The 23,503-nt window shown below is 38.8% G+C and overlaps 1 protein-coding gene and 1 non-coding gene across 2 annotated transcripts in view; both read right to left on the bottom strand.

Moving 5' to 3' along the window:
• Window positions 1–23,503, bottom strand: part of LOC111339894 (uncharacterized) — a 449,109-nt gene that overhangs the window by 246,528 nt on the left and 179,078 nt on the right. The window lies entirely within an intron of this gene.
• On the bottom strand, window positions 1,161–23,104 carry LOC111346167 (uncharacterized). The gene is made up of 9 exons (XM_088747957.1): window positions 22,867–23,104; window positions 21,612–21,731; window positions 21,186–21,311; window positions 20,877–21,002; window positions 18,920–19,042; window positions 18,164–18,286; window positions 16,920–17,024; window positions 6,528–7,046; window positions 1,161–3,864 (listed from the first exon to the last, which is right to left on the bottom strand). The coding sequence occupies exons 1-9, from the start codon at window positions 23,090–23,092 to the stop codon at window positions 3,524–3,526; spliced, it is 1,809 nt and encodes a 602-aa protein (XP_088604083.1). The 5' UTR covers window positions 23,093–23,104; the 3' UTR covers window positions 1,161–3,523.

The following is a 23,503-nucleotide window of genomic DNA, read 5'->3' on the forward strand; positions in this document are numbered from 1 at the left end:
TTTAGATATATTTTCAAGTTTAATTTCACCAAAACTGTTTTGTTCTGTTTTGTTTTAAACACGAAACTATATCTACTAGGCAAGTGTTAGCTGTGTTCGATTTTTATTATCATTTATAATCTGACTGAGCATGAAACCCTTCGGAACTCAAGTTGTCCATTCTGTGTTCTCTTTAAGGATTTTCGTCCTTGCACTCGTTGTAATATTACAAATCACGGCGCTTGGCCGGCCTACAAACCTTTGATTGGTTCTTCTGCTCGCTTGTTTATTCCGAATATCACTTTTAACCAATTAACGAACAAATGCCAGACATAGCACACATAAGCAGATAGTGTACAGCTTTAAATCAGCTCCATGCTCTATTTAAACAATAGAGTGTTTCTGTCGAGGAACTATCGGGTGGTAGTTGCTCCGCGGAAATTTGATGTTCTTTAAACAAATATTTTCTTGAGAAGTGAAGCTTCGAGGGTAAATGTGCTAGTTTTAAGAAAATCAAATTTCCAAGGGGCAAGTGTCAGACCGATAGTTCCGAGACAAAAACGCGCTATTGTCTTTATTGTTCACCGCTAAATTTTCTTACGCGCGCCAGTTGAAAAACAGTGAAAACCCACTAAATGCAGATCAATCAAATATTTATTCATGCGTACAGGCTGTCACAATTGTCAATAATCGTACATTGGGTAAATAATATGTTAAACCTGTCAGAATTGGAAAGTCACTGTTTTTCTGATCGTCCTAACTTCGCGGCCGTCAAACCATTCAAAGTTTTTCACGGAAGAGTACTATCCATCCGGGTATTTTCGGCGGACGGGCACTATGGGCTGATAGCGTCTCTCCACGGATGGACACTATTGCGTCACGTGATCAATTTAAACCAATAAGAATCGGAGAAAATTTAGTGGTGAACTATAAACTCTGATAAAGCACGCCCTTTCGACCAATGATAGCGCACGTTGCATCCAACCTCTTTCACAATTACAAATATTACCCAAATTTTTCAGCATATTATCAGCAAATTATTCAGCACATTTTTGGAAAACATAAGGGGTCGTATTTTTACCTTCCCAATTCTTCTTCTTTTTCCTATATCTTCATAGCACCCTATCCTATTGATGGTATTGATGGTATGCTCAACTTTGATAAATGAGTCATCCACAAACTATGAAAGGTTACTTTAATGGTAACTCACTTTCATGATCTAGAACTTCATACTCAGATTTTCATACTTTTTTTTCCTTGTTATAAGATCAACTTTACAAATATTACGTTACAAATATTAGTTACAAATATTAGTTATGTTGTCATAAGCTTAGTTTTCCACAGGGTAAAGTGTCTGTCTCGCACATGTGCAAATCATTTTCCGTAGCGATGTTGTCATCACAAATGTATGTTTTTTGTTCTATTAATAGCTTTGCACTAAGTTTCCAGTACCAACTATTAGCAACAGCTTTGAATTAAAGATTACTGAGTAAAGTGACGTAATAACCTCATGCTTGTTTATTTAACAATATATTTCTTATTTAATAGTAAATGTACGTAATGTCCCACCACAGACATTGCTTCCATTTCATAAAACCCTTTTGACACTTATCTTCTATTTCAAGATGTTTATGAGAAAATGTTTCTTTTCCAAATGTTACTAGCTCCCTGTAAGAGCCCGTGGTCTTTTTTGCAATTACTTGATAGGTGGCTAAAACAATTCAGTATTCAACGGAAAGATTATAGGTCAAGCAGACATATTAATCGCCGATGGCAACGACACCTTTTGTTTATCACAAGTACTTCTACAAAATACATAGTATGTTTTTGTTAAATTCGGAACAGACTGTTAAAGCGTATGATATAAATCACTATTATAGAGAGATAGAGAATATCATTCCGTTATTCAAATGCTTAAGCAATATGTATACCTCATACATTAAAAGGACCGTTTTTATAAAACTATCAATTCTTTTTAACAACTGTCGTTAAATGAAATACTTGTGAATACTTCCTACTTAATTCTGGTCCATAATTTACAATTTCACACGTAAAGTTACAAAGTTGCCGTAGCAACCCATTGGGTTTTCCGGTTGTTATACCAATTTTCAAATGATTTCCTTCCCCAAAGGGCCTGGGAGGGATCTCAACTTTGAAAAAATCGTGCGTATCATTATATCCTCGTGTTAGACTAGTTTTACACTAAAGGAGAGTTTTCCGGATTCGTAAATGTTTCCGGATTCATCAATTTTGGAAAATACGGATTCGTAGGCGTTTACACTGAAAGGATATTCGGATTCCTCACCGTTTACACACAATGACAACTCTGGGAACATTCGAAATGGAATGGTTACCAAGCCGAGTGTTGTTTCGTCGTTCGATCGACAAAGTGAAAATGCCTCCCCAAAAAAGGCTAGAGTAGATCCAGATGCCACTGAGGCAAATTTGAGTTGGACAGATGTCAAGCCATCTACGTCGTCGGCGATTAAGTGTGGCTGACGTTAAACTTCCTTGCAATAATAACTTGCGTTTCCTCAGAAATACTGCGGTACACATGATAAAATTTATCGCCTGAACCTGCAACAAGACTAGGCAACCAGGGACCGCCAGCAGTGTTAGCACCGGATCCTCCCTTTTGATTTCACCGCAAACTCAAAAGATTGCAGGCGAAATAATATCCGGATTCGAGAAAAAAGGCGGTTACACGACAATACTTTCCGGATTTAAAAGTTATCGGATTCAAAGTTCCCACATTAAAATCCGGATTCAAAATCTTCTGAGACACAACCAAACCGGGGAGTTTTTATTTCGGATTCATCCACTTTCGTGTAAACGGCAAAATCAATCCGGTACCAAAACGTTTCGGATTCATCTCGAATCCGGAACAATTTCTTCTAGTGTAAACCTAGTCTTAGTCTTCATCATTTGACAACACATTCTCGATGTTAAGATTAGCGTGACGTTCGAAAAGTCATACTGATTCCAGACTGTTACAGTGTAACAGGCGTCTTTACTGTTTGATCTCAAAATCTTCACTGATCTCACTGAAGATTGGTGAAAGAAGGTCAGTGAAGATTCGTATCAAAGGATTGATATGAAAGAACAGTCAAAAATTAAATCCTAAGCTTCCAGAAGATATAATCATCTGGAATTGTTTCTCATCGTTTTAGGTTGCACAGTGTTATGACTGGTTTGTGCGATAATGTGATCTTTTCTTAAGACCCCGGTGAAAAAGTATAACGAGTCAGACTCGATTTCTGAAAAAAAAAATTTCTTCATTATCCCAGGTTTTAGAACCCTATTTTACTTTTCAACTCTAAAAAAAGCACCGAGCTCAGTTAATGTAATAGATGAACGAAAGAAAAGATGGCTAAAAGTAAACTAAATGAAAAATAACATGGGTGACTTTCGTGTTTCACAGAAGGTTGAAAAATTAGACAGTTACATTTTATTTGGCACTTTAACTGAGTGCTATCAGTCAATTAGAATGTCAATCAATGAGAGCTCAATACTAAGTGCCATTATCACATTAGATAAACTTTTTTTACTCCAGGAACGTAATAGTCACTTGACCATGACCAGCGTTGTTGTAACAACATTCATTGTCCTGGTTGTTTCCATCGTTGTAAGAGCCTCCCCCACCACCACAGGTGTCAACACCATTATTTCCACTGCCTCCCCCAGAGTATCCTCCTCCTCCTCCTCCTCCTATCACTCCATAAGCTCCACCACCTCCACCAAACCCACCATCTACATCGTTATACCTAGCTCTTCCACCCACCCCTCCCTGAATAAACCCCTTACCGCCTTCTCCACCATATCCTTTGATTCCATTAAAATTCTTTCCACTTCTTCCACTGGAGTAAAACCCGCCACCACCACCACCTGAAATACAATGAATATATTTTAAGATTTTCGTAAACAGAAGCGAAACTATGTTTAGATGGGATGCTAACCCATTCGATTTTTGGAATTTTTACCAGTATTTTAAAACGCTCCAATAAATCCATATCAGCTCGGCCAAACCTTATGTAATGCATTTTAATTGAGCCGCTATCCATGAGGTTTGATATTTGTATATAGCTTTTGTAATAGCTAGTTGTATAAACTGTTTTGTCTCACTTTTCCTGTTCAAGATACTATGATTTGATTTAACACGTTACCTAGATTGCAGGTTTATGGCTAATAATTATTTGACCCGTACGGCCCCGCGCGCCTACCCCTATTGAAATCCATAGTGAAAGCTGACGTGTGTAGGGTCGGACGGGTTAATGAACTGTGGGTTTCCTGTTCTGACATGAAAAAACAAAGGAAAAAGTTTTTCCTGTAGGATCTTTATCGTGATTGTTCAGCGTGTGCTCGTGCATCGCCTCCTATTTAGGGCGGAACCAAATTTTCGAGGTGGTCACAAGATAACATGCTTGTTAATCATGTTTGGTCAGGCTGGACGGGAAGGTATTTTAGCTTACGGTCACGAATCGAAGCACGGACCGCGCCACATTCCGCCACGGACCGCGCCAAATATTTTCCGTTCTCCCGCCAAAACCGCTGCTTTGACTCGTCCTTGCAGTAAATATGTCCTATACCAGGGTCTCAATGGGGTTAACCGTCAACCGTCAAATGGCAAAAATATTAACGGTCAACCTTCCAAAACGCAATATTTTTACCGTCAGCCGCCAAATAAGCAAACCAATGTTAGCCGTCAAATGTCTCAAATATCCTTATATAAGAACTATACGATTGCCTTATTTAGGGTCAAGTTCTATTGTTTATAAATGAAATTTTTGATGTATCAAAAAAAAATGCATTTATGGAGGTCCTTTAACTTCTATTCGCAAGTAAAACTGGTTGGCGACAGAACTGGCCTCCGGTTTGGAAACACTTCCGGTGTCATAAAACGTTAGCAATTTATCAATAAAAGGTGTCATGAATTAACAGTTGTTTACAAACACGTCATCATGAAAATTTACAGCCAAATTCGTGCGTTTAGTTCGTTTGATAAACAACATTCCAAAAAATTAACCGTCATCCATCAAATGACCTAGAATTTAACCGTCAACCGTCAACATCACCTTCTTCCCCCCTATTGAGACCCTCCTAAACGATCCTCGATCACGAGCTTGCCGACCAAATTATGACACGTTACATTTTCTGAAATTACTTGGCATTCTGAAATCTCGAGAAACTGAGGAGGATAAAGACGCATTAATTTTAACAACACGAAAGCTTATCGCATACCAGTGGTCAACACTCAGAAACATCCAAACACCGCGGCTAAGCATGTAAAGCGAGACCGCTGCCTTATATTGAACATCAGACAACTGACCTCATCTACAACAAGTCAGAAAAGCCCGAAATGCGAGTTCGCTGTTCCAAAATTTTTATTTACGAACATCTGTAGCCCAACTAAAACAAAGATCCGGTTTAGAGCGGCTGTACACTCGAAGATCATTTAAATAAGAAAGATATTCATGCGTTTGCGTCGCCTCCGAAACACACCTTGAGCCAGATAAACCTGAATCAATTGTCAACATACCTATCTAAAACATATTCAGACGGGACAGGAACTGGTCAAGAGTGGTTTTGAAGGAAAAAGGCGAAATTGCTGTGTATGTGAGAAGTAACCCTGATGCTTTTGAAATTTATAGATTAAAACTACGTAATTTAATTTTTAGATATGATCTTTTATAAACACACAGCAAGTTCTATTTTTGACATATGGATATTTCAGCTCACCGCAGATGTTTTTATTTATCTCGGGATATTTATATTTTACTCGAGATTTATTAAGATTTATGTGCCTCCAAAGCATATTTCTAGTTATGGTGCACGCGGGAAGTTTGGAGAGCACAAAAGAGAAGTTGATCGAAAAGCAGCCGGGAGCAACTGTAGCGTTCGGAGTTATTAATGCAACACAAAATAATATCGGCCCGTCCAAAAAAACTTAGGGGAAATTTCCTAAATTTACGAGTCCCGTGTGATAGATTCACCTCCTTGAATTGTTGGTTACTAGAATTGACGATCAGAAATTGCGTCGCTTTGTGTTGAAAATCTTAAAAATTGTACGATTTCCAAGGAAAATCATCTATTGAACAACACTTTTGCGACGTACATGCATAAGCTCTTCAAAATGATATTTACCCCAACGTCGTGAAGCCTCAGTTGAAGTTAAAAACTCAGTTTTGTTTTCAGCCACATTCACGCATCGCGTTTAGCAAATAGAGTATCGTCGACACCAAGACTAATTCAATCGCTTTGAATAGCTACATCCTGATTGTTTTTCGGAACGATTATCATTTTAGCACATTTTCTTTTCAAATAGAGCTCCAAAAGGTTAACGGGAAAACAATCTTGAAAGTTTTGAAATCTCGCGGGTAAACTCGATAGGAAATTTTTGCCAAGAATGACATCAGTCTGAACCATCTCTATCAACCATCCATTTTTTTTTCATAAATTGTAAGCCAATTACAGCGCTCGTTATCATATGGTACTGAAATAACATTAAATGAACAGCTAAGACGTAAGAAAACAATACAATATACTCTTACCTGAATCACCATCATCGGCAGTCTGTGCACCACGTCCATTGCTCCCCCCTGACCATGATTTGTATCCAGGATTCCCTGTTGTGTTCGTGCTGGCGTCACATCCTTCATATTTAGACCTAACTCCACATACTCCTCCGCCGCCCCCAGCTATTATTAAAGGTGTGTTGGCTCCTCTCACCACAAACGTTCCTCCACCACCTCCAGAAGAGTAATAGTGCGTGTTTATTCCTCCTTCTTGACCAACAAGTATCTGAATGACTTGACCCTTGTTTAAGCGGAACGTTCCAATCATTCTTGCTCCTCTTCCTCGGTACTGAGCGCTGTTAGTGCGTCCATCGTACCCTCCTGCGGCTGCTATTGCTTTTATTCTGTAGTCACCAGTGTACGGCACAGTCCACTGCTGAACACCGCTGGACAGCGTAACTTGTCCGTCATGATCCTGTCCTGTGTAGTGACTGCCCAGCGTTATTGGTCCAATTCTTCCACTGGCGTTGAGGTTTGTAAAAACGGCCTTGAAAGCTGAAAGGGAAGAGTTAAGTTATCTAAATCGTTATAACCATAATTTTTATAGTTTTTTCCTTTGATTGGAGGTAAATCTGCATCTGCAAAAAGGACATGGAAAAGTTAAAAGCTTGTAGATTGATCCTTAAAACTACTCACCATTAATACAATTACTAAGTTATTTAATATATATATATATATATATATATATATATATATTTTTTATTCGATCATTTATTCGAATCATTGTCTCTCAATGGACGTGTACCCGCTCGTCACGACATATTTTCCCCCGAAGGAATATCAAGCATCACTTCTGATTGTGGTTGACATGTTGTGTCAGTCTTCTTTATTAAAACAGATTGCTTATGAAATAGGCCTTCAACTAAAACTGTCCGTTTTTTTCGTCATTTCCAAAGGTTACGGAAGTCTTTATACTTCTTTAAACTTTTCCTTCTTAAGTTTGAATTATAGATAAACCCATCCTCTTAAAAAGCCAGTCTTGGATTTCTAACTTATTGCTTCTGGAATCGGGAAAGCGAGATTTATCAATGCTGCTGGACTAGTTTCAGCCTTTTCTCCCATTCCCCTAGGCTTTTCCAGGCGCTATTGCATTCACATTTTTCCGCTTCAGTGCTCACGAATAACTGATGTCCAACCATTCTGCGTAAAAAAATTCGAGATTTGAGCAAACCGTAATGTTTGATTCAGCGTCCGGGGTTATTGAATCAGGGGATTTAATTCTTGGTTTTCACGTGACGTCATCAACTTTAGAAACAAGGAATTATCGATCCTTATGAGATTTTGGTCTAGTAAGTTAATAGAATAGTTGACTTCTTATCTTTTGACAAATTTTCAGTTTGATTGGGTTTTTCTTGTTGTGGTAAAGCAAGGTTAAATTTCTAAGCTATTGCTTGACACGATATTAACATACTGGCACGTAGGTTAAAGAAAAGAAGACATAAAGAGAAATGGATAGATAGATAGATAGATAGATATATAGATAGATAGATAGATAGACAGATATGTTTAATCAACTCTTTTGCAGGCAGAGCTGAATAACAGTGTGGTATGTACACAATATAACAATGATATAAACACCACTGATAATAATTGAGCAATTTCTCATGTAGGTATAATTTAAATATGCGTTATTGACCAAGCGTGAGGTCAAAATGGCTGGATATTGGCCGAGTTCTCTCTTTGCATTTTTATGGACCGAGAAAAAGTCGAACTGCATAAAATTGTGAGAAAAGAACGAAGCTAATATCCAGCCCTCCTGACCGGACAAGCTTGGTTAATAAAGGATTTATCATATTTCAAAAGATTTCGCTTTATTGAGAGTTAAGAATGACTTTTTTCCCTCTAGATCTGGGAAAGAAAGCCAACTGTGTTTGTTGCACAACAAAATCACAAGAATCGTTTCTATTTTCTTTTTTTTTTTTACTATCTTCTGCCGCTTTTTTCTTTTCCCTCTCAAAAATTTTCCGAGATTTACGAACGTAGTTCTTATTATATTTTTTTCATGCGCGGGATCAATGCGGGCAATCCTGAGCGGGCAAGATGGGCTCATCTTTCCTACTCGGGTAGCCAATCAGAACACAGGATTTTCTTCATCTTGCCCACGGGCGCTGCGTACGATGTGATGAATAACCCTTAATGAATCATATTTCAAGAGCATGCACGACAATTTCATTACATTCAAAAAGTTATCATAAATAAACCTTCAAGAGTTACCCCTTATGGGGAAAAATTTATTGGTACAGAAAGTGGCGAATCTATCTGTCCTAACTCTGGGTCTCTCTACAAGGAGGCAATCCCCTGAGCGAAGATTGTAACCACGAGGAACTTCCTCCGCCTAGCTGTAGAGAGACCCTTCAGGTTCAGTATTAGGTAGGTCCTTGAAAAACCTGATGCGGGCAAGATACCTGCGCTGACTTAGGGTAGGGAGAGCAGATAAAACAAAGGATTCCTTAAAACCATTATCTGGAAAGATAATCTTTAATGCCCTCCTCTGAATGGCTTTGATAAGATCTACATATGTGATGCATGTTCACTAAGAGATCTGAGTAATGAACTATGTATCTACAGTAGGTCAGTATGTTAGGGCTCTGACCTCTTAGATAATCTCAAGGCATGCAGCGTTTTGTTAGCTCTTCAAACAATATACCCAACATGCAGATTCCACTTATGGTGCTGAGATATATATGCCCCTTGGAGCTTATAACTTGAGACTCTTTCTATGTGATTACCTATTATCTTAATGGTATCTGGAACCATAGGTTGGTATTCAAGAAAATTGACAATCATCTCTTTGAACCTCTTGGGATTTAAGCGCATACCTCAGCTAGTAGCATAACCACAATGACCTGAACAACAAACGAAAGATGCCTTCGGCTACATCTGGATATTCACTCAAACACTGTTGTGTCATCCACATACTTAGTGCGCAGATGCTAATTGTCAGCCAGCTTCCTAACCAAGTTACCAAAAAGGATAGGGGCTAGCTTTGTCCCTTGGGGGATACCCGGTTGTAAGGATAGACTGGGGCAGATAAGACCCTACCGAGTAACAATCTGAGATCTGCTGGTAAGGATAGGATAGATCCATTTGACTAATTAAGACATTGCTCGCACCCAGATGTTTAAGCTCAAGTTGTAACTTACTATGATGAACTAGATCAAATCCTTTACTAAACTCTGCAAAATAAATATTCGAATATAATTCCCAGGACAATCAAGAAACATCAGTCTCAAATGCAAGAGACAGAATAATGCATGGATTGTTGAATTTCCACCAATAGAGAATTGTTTACAGTCAAGCCTATTCCTTACCTGCTTAAGAGCAACCATCCGTAAATATCATTCGGAGGTGTGCAATATGAAAAAAATAAAAATCTCCAAACTTTGCCAGAATATAGGTCTGGATGAACTATTTCTAGAAAAAAAAACCTTCAATTCAATTAGTATTATTGAAAACTAGATCATTGGATAATGCAATTCAAGACTTTTTATTGGCTTAGCCATTATGGTATATCAGCCAATATACCATAGTCTACAAATATGGCAAGCGTGCGTGTTAGCTTAAAATTAAAGGGAGCTAAAAATTTAATAAAATTTAATAATTTAATTTAACGTTTTTAATAAAACAATTATTTCTTTGGGAACGTTGAATTATGCTTGAACGTTTTTTGGGGACTCACGTATGAAAATGCCTTTAATAACAAAAAGCATGTCTTTATCCACTGTCGTCACCACGGTCAACGACGTAGTTTTCTCATACTTTTATTAATGAATAAGGGAAATATAAAAACTCGGGAAAAGAAAACTGAAGCAAAATTCCATGCACAAGGCCTTCAATAACCATCGTTAAGTAGCTTCTCGAGTTATCTTATTGTTTATACACTACATAACGTCTACAGAATTAATAAGAAATCGTGAAAAATATTGAGATGTTAACTGCCCTGGTGAGAAGAAAATGTGCCTCCGTTTTCAAAGTTGAATCAAAGCAGTCGTATAACTTCAGCTGACTCGACGTTTCTTCTGCATGTTCTATCGCCTCGCATAAAGCATTTGTCGGGTTACACCACTGCATCCACAAGGCCCTCCAACAAGTTCAGAGTCGCCACAGATTGCCATTACATATACACAACTGTGTAAAAGCGCACCGTGGTACAGATAATCGACGCAGAAGTACTCTGATTGTGTGTCACACGGGAAGAAGTTCATTTTATCTATGTATATCGTAAGCGCCAAAGTGATCGTATCAGTTATTGTGAGCTAAGCGCTTGATGTTTCGACAGGATTCCAAGACGCTTGTAAACAGGAATGAGAAAGAAGAGGGGGTAAACTCAGTGGAAAAAAAATCCCCCACAAGCATTCAAGTATAATTTTAAGGTTCCCGAACAAATAGTATTGAATATGAAGGAAGAGTGCTCGTGTTTAAGATAAAGACGCGTGCCCTTGCCGCTTGTCACGCAATCCTTACAGAGCATTTAGATCAGCGGAGGGTAGTCAACGGCTGCGGCTTTTGAAGCGAATACACAACTCAGGCTCCTGCACTAGTCAAGAAGTTAAAAAATTACAGACCCCTGATTAGATAAGCTTTGAAAGCTTATTTGATGAAACCTGTAAAATGTCAACAGATCAGTGGAATGAAAAAGAGGAGGGGGCGAATAGAGGGAACAATTCCCCCCTAAAGTATTCGTGCATAATTCAACTTCCCAAACGAAAAAAAAAAAATTAATTTAGAGGAAGAGTGCAAGTGTTTCTGGTAAAAGACACTTTCATTTGCAATATTGTGGCCCAGGACTTGTGTGTCTGTCTGTCACGCAATCCTTACTGAACATTTCGAGACAGCGGAGAACAGTTCACGCACAATCAATATTTGGCGCTGATGCATGGTATGTACAAATTTATAAATAATACACAAATCAAAGTGTAAGTATGGAAAACACATTTATTTTACGGTTTGTATCCGTCCTTGGCCGCTTCGAACTGGACGATGTTACATTTTGGCTTGTTTTGTTTACATTTACGTACATGCATACTTTATTACCACTTCCCCAAAGAGGATTTTCAGAGGCAACACAATTAAGGTAAAAATTAATTATACAATTAAGCTAAACATTATATATTAGACTTAAAACAGCGCAATAACTTAAATAGCGAAAGTGCTAAGATTACCTAAGAGGCGAGACCTAGGGCGGCGTTTAAACACATTAACCGATTCACAAAGTTGAAGATCGTTAGATAAGGAATTCCATAAAGTAACTGCTCTATACAAAATGGTCCTTTGGCCACTTGCTGTTCTAAAGCGAGGTATGTTAAGCATTTGACAACTTCGCGTTCTACGATTTGTGACGTCACACTAATGAATTGTGTAGATAAATATCCAGGAGCACATCCAGTTAAACACTTAAATGACATTACGGCATCACGGTAGTAAAGATGCTCCTTCACTGGCAGCCAGTGTAGTTCCTTTAAAGTTGGGGACACGTCATCGTATTTCCTTCTTCCACTTACTATGTAGCAGGAAAAATTCTGGACTGTCTGTAACAATTTTAAATTTGTTTGAGAAGTATTACTCCAAACGCATAAGCAATAAAATAGTTTACCGAAAACAAGTGTGGCTACCATTTTAATTCCGTTTCGTTATTTTCATTTCTGGTTGTTTCGTTACGTAATATCACGTGACTTATTCCCGGTGCTTTTAGATTTTGAAGTCGCTTGTTACGTATGTTGTAGTCCTGGTATGGATCGCTGTATTCCCAATCACGGTAAAACAGTTCTTTAACGGCACGTTCTTTAAAGGTACGTTTTTTTTAATAAAATGGGCCGCAAAGGTAACAACAAGAGAGTTTATAATAATAATTAAGGACTTTTTGTCAAAAGATTGTCTAACTCTATTGATCTGAGCTAAACGTGACATGCACGAAGAAACTGTTTCTAGAATATGATTTCCGAAAGTTAAGTTTGGATCCATAATTACTCCGAGGTCTTTAGCGGTTGTTGCAGGTACAAGATCTTTCCCGAAAAGAGACAGATTAAAATCATCATTCAATTTTGCATTGTTTTGTTTGCTTCCAAAGAGCATTAGTTTTGTCTTGTCCGGGGTTCAAAACTAGCTGGTTATTAAAGCACCAGTTCCGTATTTTAAGCCGATTCTGATTTATTTTATATCTGGCCCCTCCTCCTCGTAGAATGCAAAGGATAACAGAAGTTTGGTGTCATCAACATAGCACTGTGGGGAGCAGAACTGTGGGATTGACGGCAAGTCATTAACGTAAATGCTGAACCGAGTAGGTTTTGCTGGGCCGAGTATGCTTCCTTGAGGTACGCCATTTCTTACTTGCATGCGATCTGACAGAGTAGAATTCATGCGTACAATTTGGTGACGTGATGACTTATAACTCCGGAACCACTGTTAAGCAGCTGTTGTAGATGCACCGACATCCTGGAGTTGAGCCAGAAGAGTGTGGTGGTGTAACCTATCAAAGGCCTTGCTCGTATCAAGGAGGACTGTTGCAGTTAATTGCTTGTCGTCAATAGCACGCACTATTTGATCGGTGGTGTGAATTAGTGTAGCCGGTTAAGTGGTGTTGTTTCTCCCCACTTTGCTTTGATGTTAAACGCTCCTTTGAGACTAGACTTACTCTCTCAGTTTTGCCATGTTTTTGTCCGCCAAAATGAGTGAAATATTGGAAAAAACCAAAAACTCCCCAAAAATTTAGATTGTAACGGAATGGAACAAAGAACTCTACAGACTGTTTGTAAATACGTGTTCTTTTCATTAGGAAAATATTTGGTCACATTTACTGCTTTATTTATTTTTAAGCGTTGTTGAAATAATGTTTAAACCTCGTGAAGCTGACGTGAGAGCCGCAAAACCGATTTTGTCGCCGTTCACGAAAAGTAAAAGTGCAATTGAACTCAAAGTATTATTTCTAGAAATAGTTCATCCTAACCTATATTCTGGCAAAGTTTGGGGATTCTCGATCTTTTCATATTGCACACCTCCGTGCGATATTTACGGACGGCTGCTCTTAAGTAATGAGTCTCTTGTGAAACCTTCCATGACCTTAGATAGCTGGCCAGTTGGGGTTATAGGTTTTAGGTCTTCCTTTATAGACTTTGGGGGACTGACCCTGGGCACTAAGTAAGGAATCGATACCTTGACTTATCTGCTGAGATTTTGTAGTCATTTAGATGTTTATGAGCCCTCAGAAGACGACTACAGGTTTCGTACAGCAGAACTCGATGACATATGTTTTTGTTACCATCCTGCCGCCACATTGGTGTTCCTCGGAGGGACACCAACATGGCGTCTTTATTCAAAGCCTTATAAATTTAAGCGAAACCTTTTTTCAAAAACTGCCCACACAAAACATTGCACAGACCTGAATCTTGCCGAGACTTTTCGAATATTCGTCTCGTTTTATCCCTTTGATCCTTGACTTCATTTGTTTTGAAAATTGTTTTGATGATGGTGGGACAGTGAAACCTGGGGATGGGTACATGGCGCTTATTCTCATCCTGAGAAACAGTAAAATGCGCGAGACAAACCTACTTATTTCAAAAGGATTAAAAAGACTGAAAAATGACGGATTATTTTCCATGGATAGGTCCTGGCTAGAACGATTAGCTAAGCTGCAATCGTCACGCGATGAATGAACTGAGAATAACAGTCGAAAGACAGACACATAGACCATTGATTCTGTTTTGAGACTTTACGTGAGCAATTAAAGGAAGTTGAAGAATGGTTGATCTCAATGTACAAGTACTCCGCTGTGCAATTACTGATTTAGAATAGGGGCGCTTATTTGTGTAGGGGTGCTGATTGGAACGCGAATGCCTATTCAAAGGGAGCGCTTATTAGAATAGGGGCGCTCATTAAAAAAGTCTAATGAGAGCGGGCGCTTATTTTAAGGAGGGCATTAAATCGAATCCTTACGGTAGTTATGTAGCATAGTTGATCGACAATTGACTGGGCGCTTATTTTTTTGTTTTTCTATTTGACTGATATTTTGTTTTATGCTATGAAATGAACACTAAGGTTACGGTTTAATTGTCGACGTGCTCAAAATATAAGGATTATTATGACATAACTTATCCTTATCTTGTACCGTGTACAATGAGTTTAACTCGGTATGGGCATTTTACAAAGTTGATCTTATTTTTCCCCCATGGTATAAAACGTAGGCATTGTTGGCGAAAATAAATTGCATAGGTACCACGCTTCCTGCTGTCCCCTTCGCAGCCCTAATTTGGTCTCGTCGCGCAACGCCTTCTCTACCTTGCGTGACGAGACTAAACAACGATCTGCTCGCAGGCTACGACGATCCTTACTGCTGTTCCTCTCCATTAGAAACAGTTTTAATTATTCAGTTACAGCTATTTGCCCCGAAAAGTATTTTCAATGTAATTTTGCTAAGGAAAGCAAACCAAAAACTATTTCCTATTTCATCTCTAACGACCACTGAACAAAGATATTTTTCGATCTCCCTTCTTCAAACAAGTGAAAATAGTTTGAATGAGGAGACAACTATCATGTTTCAAGGCGTAACAAAGTAGGCTCCTTATTTGGTTGTTGCTTATCTGGCCTTTTCCCTGAGCTTGTGAAATACATGATAAAATGCAAGTTGTTTAAAAGGAATTGACACGTGATAAGGTGAAGTCTGAGGTAGCAAAATTAAAAGCGAAATTTATTTCTAATAAAACGTCTAAGCACGTTAGAATTGCGTGAAAAATTGACCAACAGAAGCATAACGTTTCTTGCGAATTTCTTTTCTTTATTGAGGCACGATTGTCATAAAATTTACGTTGTTAATGGCATTTCATCTGAGAAAGTCTGGTCCATAGTGGCGAATAAAAAGTAAACACCAAATTGTAGTGGGAAAGTACCGTTTAAACATAAATAATTAATCGATGAAAAACTTTTAGAAGCAAAGAAACGGATACTTTAACATGGCTTGCGCTTTATCCGACAACCTTTTTGCAATCAGCTGTAGTGCGTACGTTACTCATCAGAGGAAAAATCCTTTTTTGTTTTTTGTTTTTTTTGTTTGACAGCAGCTATTAGCTTTCCTTTAATAAGTAAAAACATTTTTGGGACATTAGGTTTACGAAAGTTGTGATAATTGGGGATTAAAAAATTGGAAAATGCGCAGTTTAAAATTTTTGCAAGTATGACCAAAAGTGATGTGATCCATAGTTGGTCACAAAATAGACTGTACTAAGGTGAGAATTCTAACAGGCCAGTGGCTCTTACCCAACAACAATTATTTAAGTTCTTCCTCCCCTCCCACTCCCCCCCTCCCCCCACTTGCGAAATACTTTTCCAGGTAACGGAAGCTAAAGTGCAATAGAAGAAAACCATTTGTAACACATGAAAAAGTGAAATAATTAGTATTGATATCTCGATTGTAGTGCACTTTTATTATTTTAGCAATAGTGATTTTCTAAAAGTGATGATAAACTTGTAGTTAGCTAAATGTTTAATTGCTTCCCTCGTCGTACTCGTCAGGGATAGCTTATAGGCGCGTCACAATCACAGTCCGAATTTTTTTCACCCCATTGAAAAGTAACAAGGGCAGTAGTCAGGCAAAGACACACACAAAGTTAGGTAAGGAATGAAACATAGCAAAACATCTTTACAACGTTTTTGAGTCTACACAGAAGGTAAATATAACTTGGTGGTGTTTTCAACCTTTGCAAAAAGAGCAACCATAAGGCAGAAACAAGACAATCAAATATGATTTATGCACAACTTTTACCTGAGCCGCAAGAAGTGGTGCTACCCAAATAAAAAGCGCTAGTGATAAATTCCTGTTAGGCCTTCAGCTGACAATGTGTACGTTGTAATTAAATGAGGGTTACTTGCAAAAGGTTGAAAAATTTCCATGATGACCTGACTAATCCGGAGAGATTGTAGCAAAAAAGTCTTCATGAGAGACACGAACCATTACACTGGGTAGATGAGCTCACAATTCTTGTTTATGTCGTTCTTGGTGTGTGTCAGTGTTAAGTTGATTCAATCGCAACGTATCGTGGTACCCTAATTTCCAGCCCTGATTGGCATTAGGGACGGCATTCTGATTGGTGCAAGCATACCCCGATGCTGTGATCTGATTGGTACGTGATATATACCTAATGCGGCAATCGGATTGATTTGTGACAAATGAAGAATTGGGTAATCTGATTGGTAGGTAATATCTACGGTAATGCAGGAATATGATTGGTTTGTGATACTTGAGAAATGCCGCAATCTGATTGGTGCGAGCGACATACCATCTTTTACGCTGGCATAGAGTTATTTATTTATTTATTTAAAATAACTCAATTTTGGATAGGACTTTCTCCAATTTAAAGGCGAAACATTTTTCACACTTACTGCAGTTAAACTCGCTTTTGCATTCGCACGAGTAGGAGCCATCTGTGTTCTTGCAAATTTCTCTTTTGTGACAACGGTGGGTGTTGGTGATACACTCGTTTATATCTAGAAATCACAAAGGGAAGCAAAATGGACATATGAGTTTTAACACGAAATGACTGGCACACATTTCAATAGATTTCATGTACCTTAATGCAAACCAAGACCTAAAATATCAAGCTTTTCCCAACGCCAGTTGACAACACGGTCCCCAGGTCCTTTCAAGATACCAGTGTATAAATTGCTTCTCGTTGCGATCTTAATGCGCACTACATGCTAATTTCCGAAAGATTAAATGCTTCCTTGAGAGCGGATTCGAAAATTACGTCATCTGTAGTCTGTGATCATGTCCTCTCATTACTGCAAGAGTGAAATGTCCGAATGACGTAATTGGCTTATGAGTGACACATAGAGCAAAATTGCACCAATCAGTAAATTGCAAAACAAAGATGAGTTCGGGCAGGCGTAGTACTCACTTCCCCACCCAGCCCCTCTCCTTATTTTTGACCGTCACTTGCACCCTTAATCGAAATTGCTTTCTCACCCCAGCCTTCGGGTGCCATTAAAATCTGAGATGGTGGCCAGTTCTCGCTGAAAAATACTGAGCACCCGTTCGCCAAATTTACGCTCGCTCTGGAGGCTGGTTAACCACCGGTCTATCAAAATCTAGCTTTTCAAAAGGTTAAAGAATAAACTGCAACTCGGAAATGGTTTATTTCACCGAAAACCGTCGGTTTGAAATTACAGTTATCGTAAACTGTAACACTTGAGATCACCGCAACACCGCATTGCGAGTTGCTTTTCTTTGCAATATCGCTTGAAAAAGGTCAACACAACAACAATATGATTGGTTTGTGATACATGAAAAATGCGGCAATCTGATAGGTGCGAGCGACATACTATTCTTTACGCTTACATTACACTGAATTATTGGTTTATTTCTTTGAAATAATTCAATTATGGATATGACTTTCTTCAATGAAAGAGCGGATCATTTATCACACTTGCTGAAATTAAAATCGGTTTTCCATTCACAGAAGTAGGACCCGTCTGTGTTATTGCAAATTAGCGCGATATAGATACATGGTGCTTGGAGAGCAAAAGAGAAGCTCTCGTCATGTTTAGGCTGATACAAAAAAACAAGGATTAGGAATCTACTGTGTTCTATGTTGGATAAACGTTAGATAGACGAATGTCCTGGTCACCTGTACAGTTCTTGCCATCGCCATTAAACCCTTCTTTGCAACTGCAGTTGAAGGAACCCTCGGTATTATTACAGTGAGCATGGACACCACAGTTGTGGGCATCGGTGGCACATTCGTTTATATCTTAGGAAACAAATGCTTTCCGTTCAAAATAAATAATGAAAAATGATAAAAGCATATTCAAGAGTTAGCCTGATCGTTTAACCTGTGACATGCCGATTTTTACAATATTGGAATATTACTCAAAGCGCCCACGTCAAATAATGTTTATCATTTAAATGACATAAACAACCAATCCAAAAGTAAACAAGCTGAAATCAAATTAAGGCACAACATCAAGAAGGACACGTGTCTTATAAGGCAAAAGAGGACGCGAGACGTGCGTAACGTGATGCTAAGAATGATTGTAGAATAAAAAAAAAACTGTGTTTAAAAGCATTGTAAACTTGACTAAACCCCAGACACAAATAATGTAATACAACCAAAACTAAACCAACACAATTTGTCTTCCACCACTCGTAAAATCGTTTGATGACAGGTGGTAGCATTCGAAAAACGAAACGCTTAATAAAATGAACACTGCGATGGATGCAAAGCGTGCTAAATGACACATTTGCAACCGAATGATCCGTCTACATTACCATACACAGCTTTGTTATGAAAATATTCAATGTTCTTGATACGCTCGTCAAGTTTAGGCAAATATAAACAAACTGATCTCGATGCTTGGAACAGATGGACGCATTTCATAGTTACCTATGCATTTTTTGCCATCACCATTAAACCCAACCTTGCAGCTGCAGTTGAAGGAACCTTCGGTATTGTTGCACTTGGCATTAATGTCGCAGTTGTGGGTATAGGTGGTACACTCGTCTACATCTGCAGGAACAAATTCTTTCCGTTAATACTGAAATAAAAAAAAAAATTGATAGAAGATTTTACAGGTATGTTCTGATTGGACGACCTGTGATACTCAACAGGACTGAAAGCTCACTGAAAGTCCACCACGTGCAATGGTGTTTTGGGGCCACTTATTTTCTATGGAGGGATGGAGGGGGGGGTGGCGTTGGGAGGATCGCATTGTTTTCAGTGGGAACGGCTACAAAATGTGATACATATATACATAATTGACGTTTTGTTGTGTACTATCGCTGAGTATTTTTACGGGTTGTGCCGTATTTTGACAAGCCCGTAGGGCGAGTCAAATTATGAACGACATGTAAAACTGTCATTCTTGGTGTGTGTCAAATACCACATCAAATGATCTTTATCATTTAGTTTACACTGAAACGACCAATCCGCAGGTAAACAATCTTAAATCAAATTAATTAACCGGCACATAATCAAGAAAGGACACGTGTCTTCTAAGACAAAAAAAGGGCGCGAGACGTGCGTGATGTGATGCTAGCAATGATTACAGAATGAAAATGTAGCTGCGCTTAAAAAAATTGTAAACTTGACTTAACTCCACACAAAAAAATAAGGTAATGCAACTAAAACTAAGAGAGCACAACTTGTCGTCCATGACTCGTAAATCGTTTGATGACAGGTAGTGTTACGGTATTTTCTCAACCGCCAGAAAGATACAACTCGTACTAACTCAACTACTTTATTCACTGACGTAGTAACTACGGAGCGACACCAATAACTAATACAATAACTATCCTCTTAACTTAGCTACGGAGCGACATTGATACCTATACAATAACTATCCTCTTAACTTAGAGCCCTCTATAAATACTATAACTTCAATCTCAGTGCACTACTGCACACCCCACGGTTCTTTTTAAAGATCGTTGTCGCTTATCAATATCCACAACACTTTTCCGAGGCAGCCTTCCACACCGCTGACGATTCCAGTAAATAATTCTAACAACTCTATCCGGCTCTCGCTCCTCTGGGCTCCTCGTAGTAACACTAACTCACTGAGAAAGGTCTCTAACTTTAACCTATCGCGACTCCTTATATATCTTTTACAAAAGATAAGTCAACGTTTTTAAATGTATAACAATCATGTATGTGAACTGCGGTAAAAGAAATGAGTACAAGAGCGATCTTCGCAGTAATGAACACTACCTAATAAGTAGTGAAAATAGGACCTGGAAGAAAATCAGATCTGTACGGGGTTCGAACCCATGGCTTATGCGATACCGGAGCAGTCCTCTACCAACTGAGCTAACAAGCCAACTGGGAGCTGGTGAGTACTGCCTAAGAAGTGTTCATTACTGCGAAGATCGGGAGGGGTGGGGAGGATGAGGGGGAAGAGGTTTCGGTGTTACATGCCCAAATAATCTTTTTTTAAACATCAGCTTAACCAGTTTTAAAGATGAAAGTAAATCTTGATTATGATTCTTGTGCACGAGTCTGAAATGGAGATCATTATAGAAATAACGATTTGGAATCGTGAAGGATATGACTTCAATAATATCTTAGCCCACCATTTGAGCCAAAAGAATGCGGCTCACGCACTTTCAATTTAATCGTATAAGCAAACCTGTGAGATACGAGTCTCGGATCACTTCTTGTAGCACGCGAGGATTGAATGGAATCATTCGAAAAGGTGCATACAAGAGTATACAAGAATGGCTATTTAGCGCTGATTGCTCTCATTCGCTAAGCAAATATTCGACTGGTGCTTGGGCGCCCGTTCAGGGAAGCTACCAGAAACGAGGAAATTTATTTGTTAAATGATAAGACATCATTATCATCTTACCTTGGCAAGTATATCCATCTCCAGTGAATCCAGGATTGCAAGAGCATTTGAATGAACTCTCAGTGTTTGTACAAGTGGCGCTGCCCTTGCTGCAGTTATGGGTATTGTTAACACACTCATCGATGTCTGAAATGGAATCAACAGATCATACTCATGCACTGAGGCTGCAGGGATGAAAGGGAGGAGAAATTGTCCCAATATACGATCATCACCTTCCGAACGATATTAGGTTGCCATTTATGTTGCCTTTGTTTCGGCTAGTTCTATAGACTTTTCGCGCTGATACGACAAAGCATCACTGTACGGCACCTGTGCAGTTGTATCCATCACCAGTGAATCCTGGTTTACAAATGCACATGAATGATCCCTCGGAATTGTTACAAGTGGTAGATTTATTGTTGCAGTTGTGGCTGTTTTGAGAACACTCGTCAATGTCTGAAATGAAATCACTGAGTAGTCTATATTAACTATGCTGATAAAGAATAACATTGAAAGTGAGCTGAAAACTGGCTTTCCAAAGTGAAAGAAACCACAGGGTGCTCTTAACAAAAAAGGGACCCCTAACCTCACTCTTAATGCAGGCTGGCTAAAACTCTTTCTGTCAAAGCCATAAGATTTACTTAGTGCATGAGTTTGCATCCGAAAAGCTATACATCGTTTAGGAGCGTTCCTAAGGAGAAAGACTACCAATGGAATTGTATCTATTTAAACACATAGTGTTCTGCAGGATTTTACCTTCGCATTTATGTCCATTCCCGCTGAATCCAGGATAGCAAGAGCAGTTGTAAGATCCCTCGGCATTTGAACAGTTGGCGTTCTCGCTACAAATGTGGTTTTGAAGACACTCGTCTATGTCTGAAATGGAAGAAAAGAACCGCTCTCTTGATCACTTTCGTCCATGAAAATGAGTGTAGGGGAGTGACAGGCTACTGTGAAATGCAAAACTGATTCTACCACCTGTTAATCCAGTTCTACTGAAAGAATAGTATGTATCTTAGGTGTCATAATCGTTATAAATTTTGGGCCCATCTTGTCCGCTCGGGATAGTCCGTTTTCATCCCGTGCAGGAAAAACATTGTGTGTAATTGTAGTCGTTGGACAATGTTGGCGGTGGAGACGCGAAGAGCGGCAGATGACAATCGAAACATAGGAAACATGACCGACTGTTGTAAATATATTGTGCAACAAATATAGTTCCTTTTATTTCTGGCTCTCGAAATAAACAAGTCATCTTTGATTCTAAATAGAGCGAAATATTTTTCTTAAATAAGGAATATTTTGTTGACCGAGCTTGTTGTTCAAGATGGCTGGATATTAGCCTCGCTCTCCGAGTTTGTTTCTTTGTAGTACTCAACTTTCTAGTACTCTCCGAGTTTGTTTCTTTGTAGTGCTCAACTTCATCTTGGTCCACAAAAGCGCAGAGAGAACTCAGCCATATCCTAAAGCCTTCATCTCACGCCCTGATCAGTAACGTATAACTATATCATCGCTAGCATCGTTCTGATTGGCTACCGAAGCAAGCAAGATGGGCTCATCATGCCCACGCGGGATAGCTTGCTTTGATCTCGAGCACAAATTCTTGATTCCTGGACAATTTCAGTGATGGTGACGCAAAAAATGGCAGACGACAGTCAAAAGAAAGAAAACATAAACGGCTCTTGAGTTTACATTGCTAAAAACACATTTGGTTTTCTTTTCTGGCTCTTAAAGTGAACATGTCATTTTAATTCTTTGTAAAGCGAAATGTTTTTGCAATATAGTAAATCCCTTTTTGATCAAGCCTGTTCTATCAGGATGGCTGGATATATATCAGCCTCGTTCTCTTGTTAAAGGAACTCAGCCAATATCCAGTAATCTTGACCTCACGCTTTACCAATAACGCAGACATCATGCTGTAAATGATATCAGATTGCCATGCATATTGACTTTGTTGCAGGCAGGTTTGTAGATTTTTCGCCCAAACATGTTCTGAACACAGTTTAGTATTTACCTTTGCAGTTGTTTCCGTCACCAATAAATCCTGGTTTACAAACGCACTTGAATGTCCCCACGGTATTAGAACAAGTGGCGGTTATGTTGCTGCAGTTGTGAATATTTTGAGAACACTCGTCAATGTCTGAAACTAAATCAGAAGCTCTTATCAGTGCATCAATCACAAGAATAATGAGTAAAAAGAAAGGAGGGAATCGAAATTGGGCTTCCAATTTAAAAACCATAGGGTGTTCTTAGGAAAAGAAAATTAACCTCACTTCCAGTGACGGGTGGCTAAAAGGCACTCTAACTCTTGAGAAAAAGGCATGTCATGTACTTCTTTTAAACCATTCCATTTCAGTAACCCATCAGCAGACCACTCGCAGGCTCGCGTTGCACGACGTCCCATGCTCTCCCCGGGGAGAGGAAACGCAGTTAAAGTTGCAGTTAAACTCAACGGAAACTATTCTATTAAGGCATGGTATACTCTATTTAATGCAAAAGGTATTTTTGCTTTGAGATCTTTACACAAATGACACAAATGACACAAATTTCATGACGAACCGGCACATTGGCTACAAAGCTAACATTCTTTTTGAGAGGATAAACACTGTAAAATAATTAAAATATCAGTGAATGCTCAATTGGTTCATACA

This window comes from Stylophora pistillata, chromosome 2 (genome assembly GCF_964205215.1).
Source record: "Stylophora pistillata chromosome 2, jaStyPist1.2, whole genome shotgun sequence".
Classification (NCBI taxonomy): domain Eukaryota; kingdom Metazoa; phylum Cnidaria; class Anthozoa; order Scleractinia; family Pocilloporidae; genus Stylophora; species Stylophora pistillata.

Coding starts and splice junctions, on each gene's coding strand:
- LOC111346167 (XM_088747957.1), bottom strand. CDS start 23,092: ATGGTTTTTAAATTGGAAGCCCAATTTCGATTCCCTCCTTTCTTTTTA. Junction 19,043..20,876: donor AGATGGATATACTTGCCAAG/GTAAGATGATAA, acceptor TTGTTCCTGCAG/ATGTAGACGAGTGTACCACC. Junction 7,047..16,919: donor CAAAAGCGAGTTTAACTGCA/GTAAGTGTGAAA, acceptor CTTCCCTTTCAG/CTTTCAAGGCCGTTTTTACA.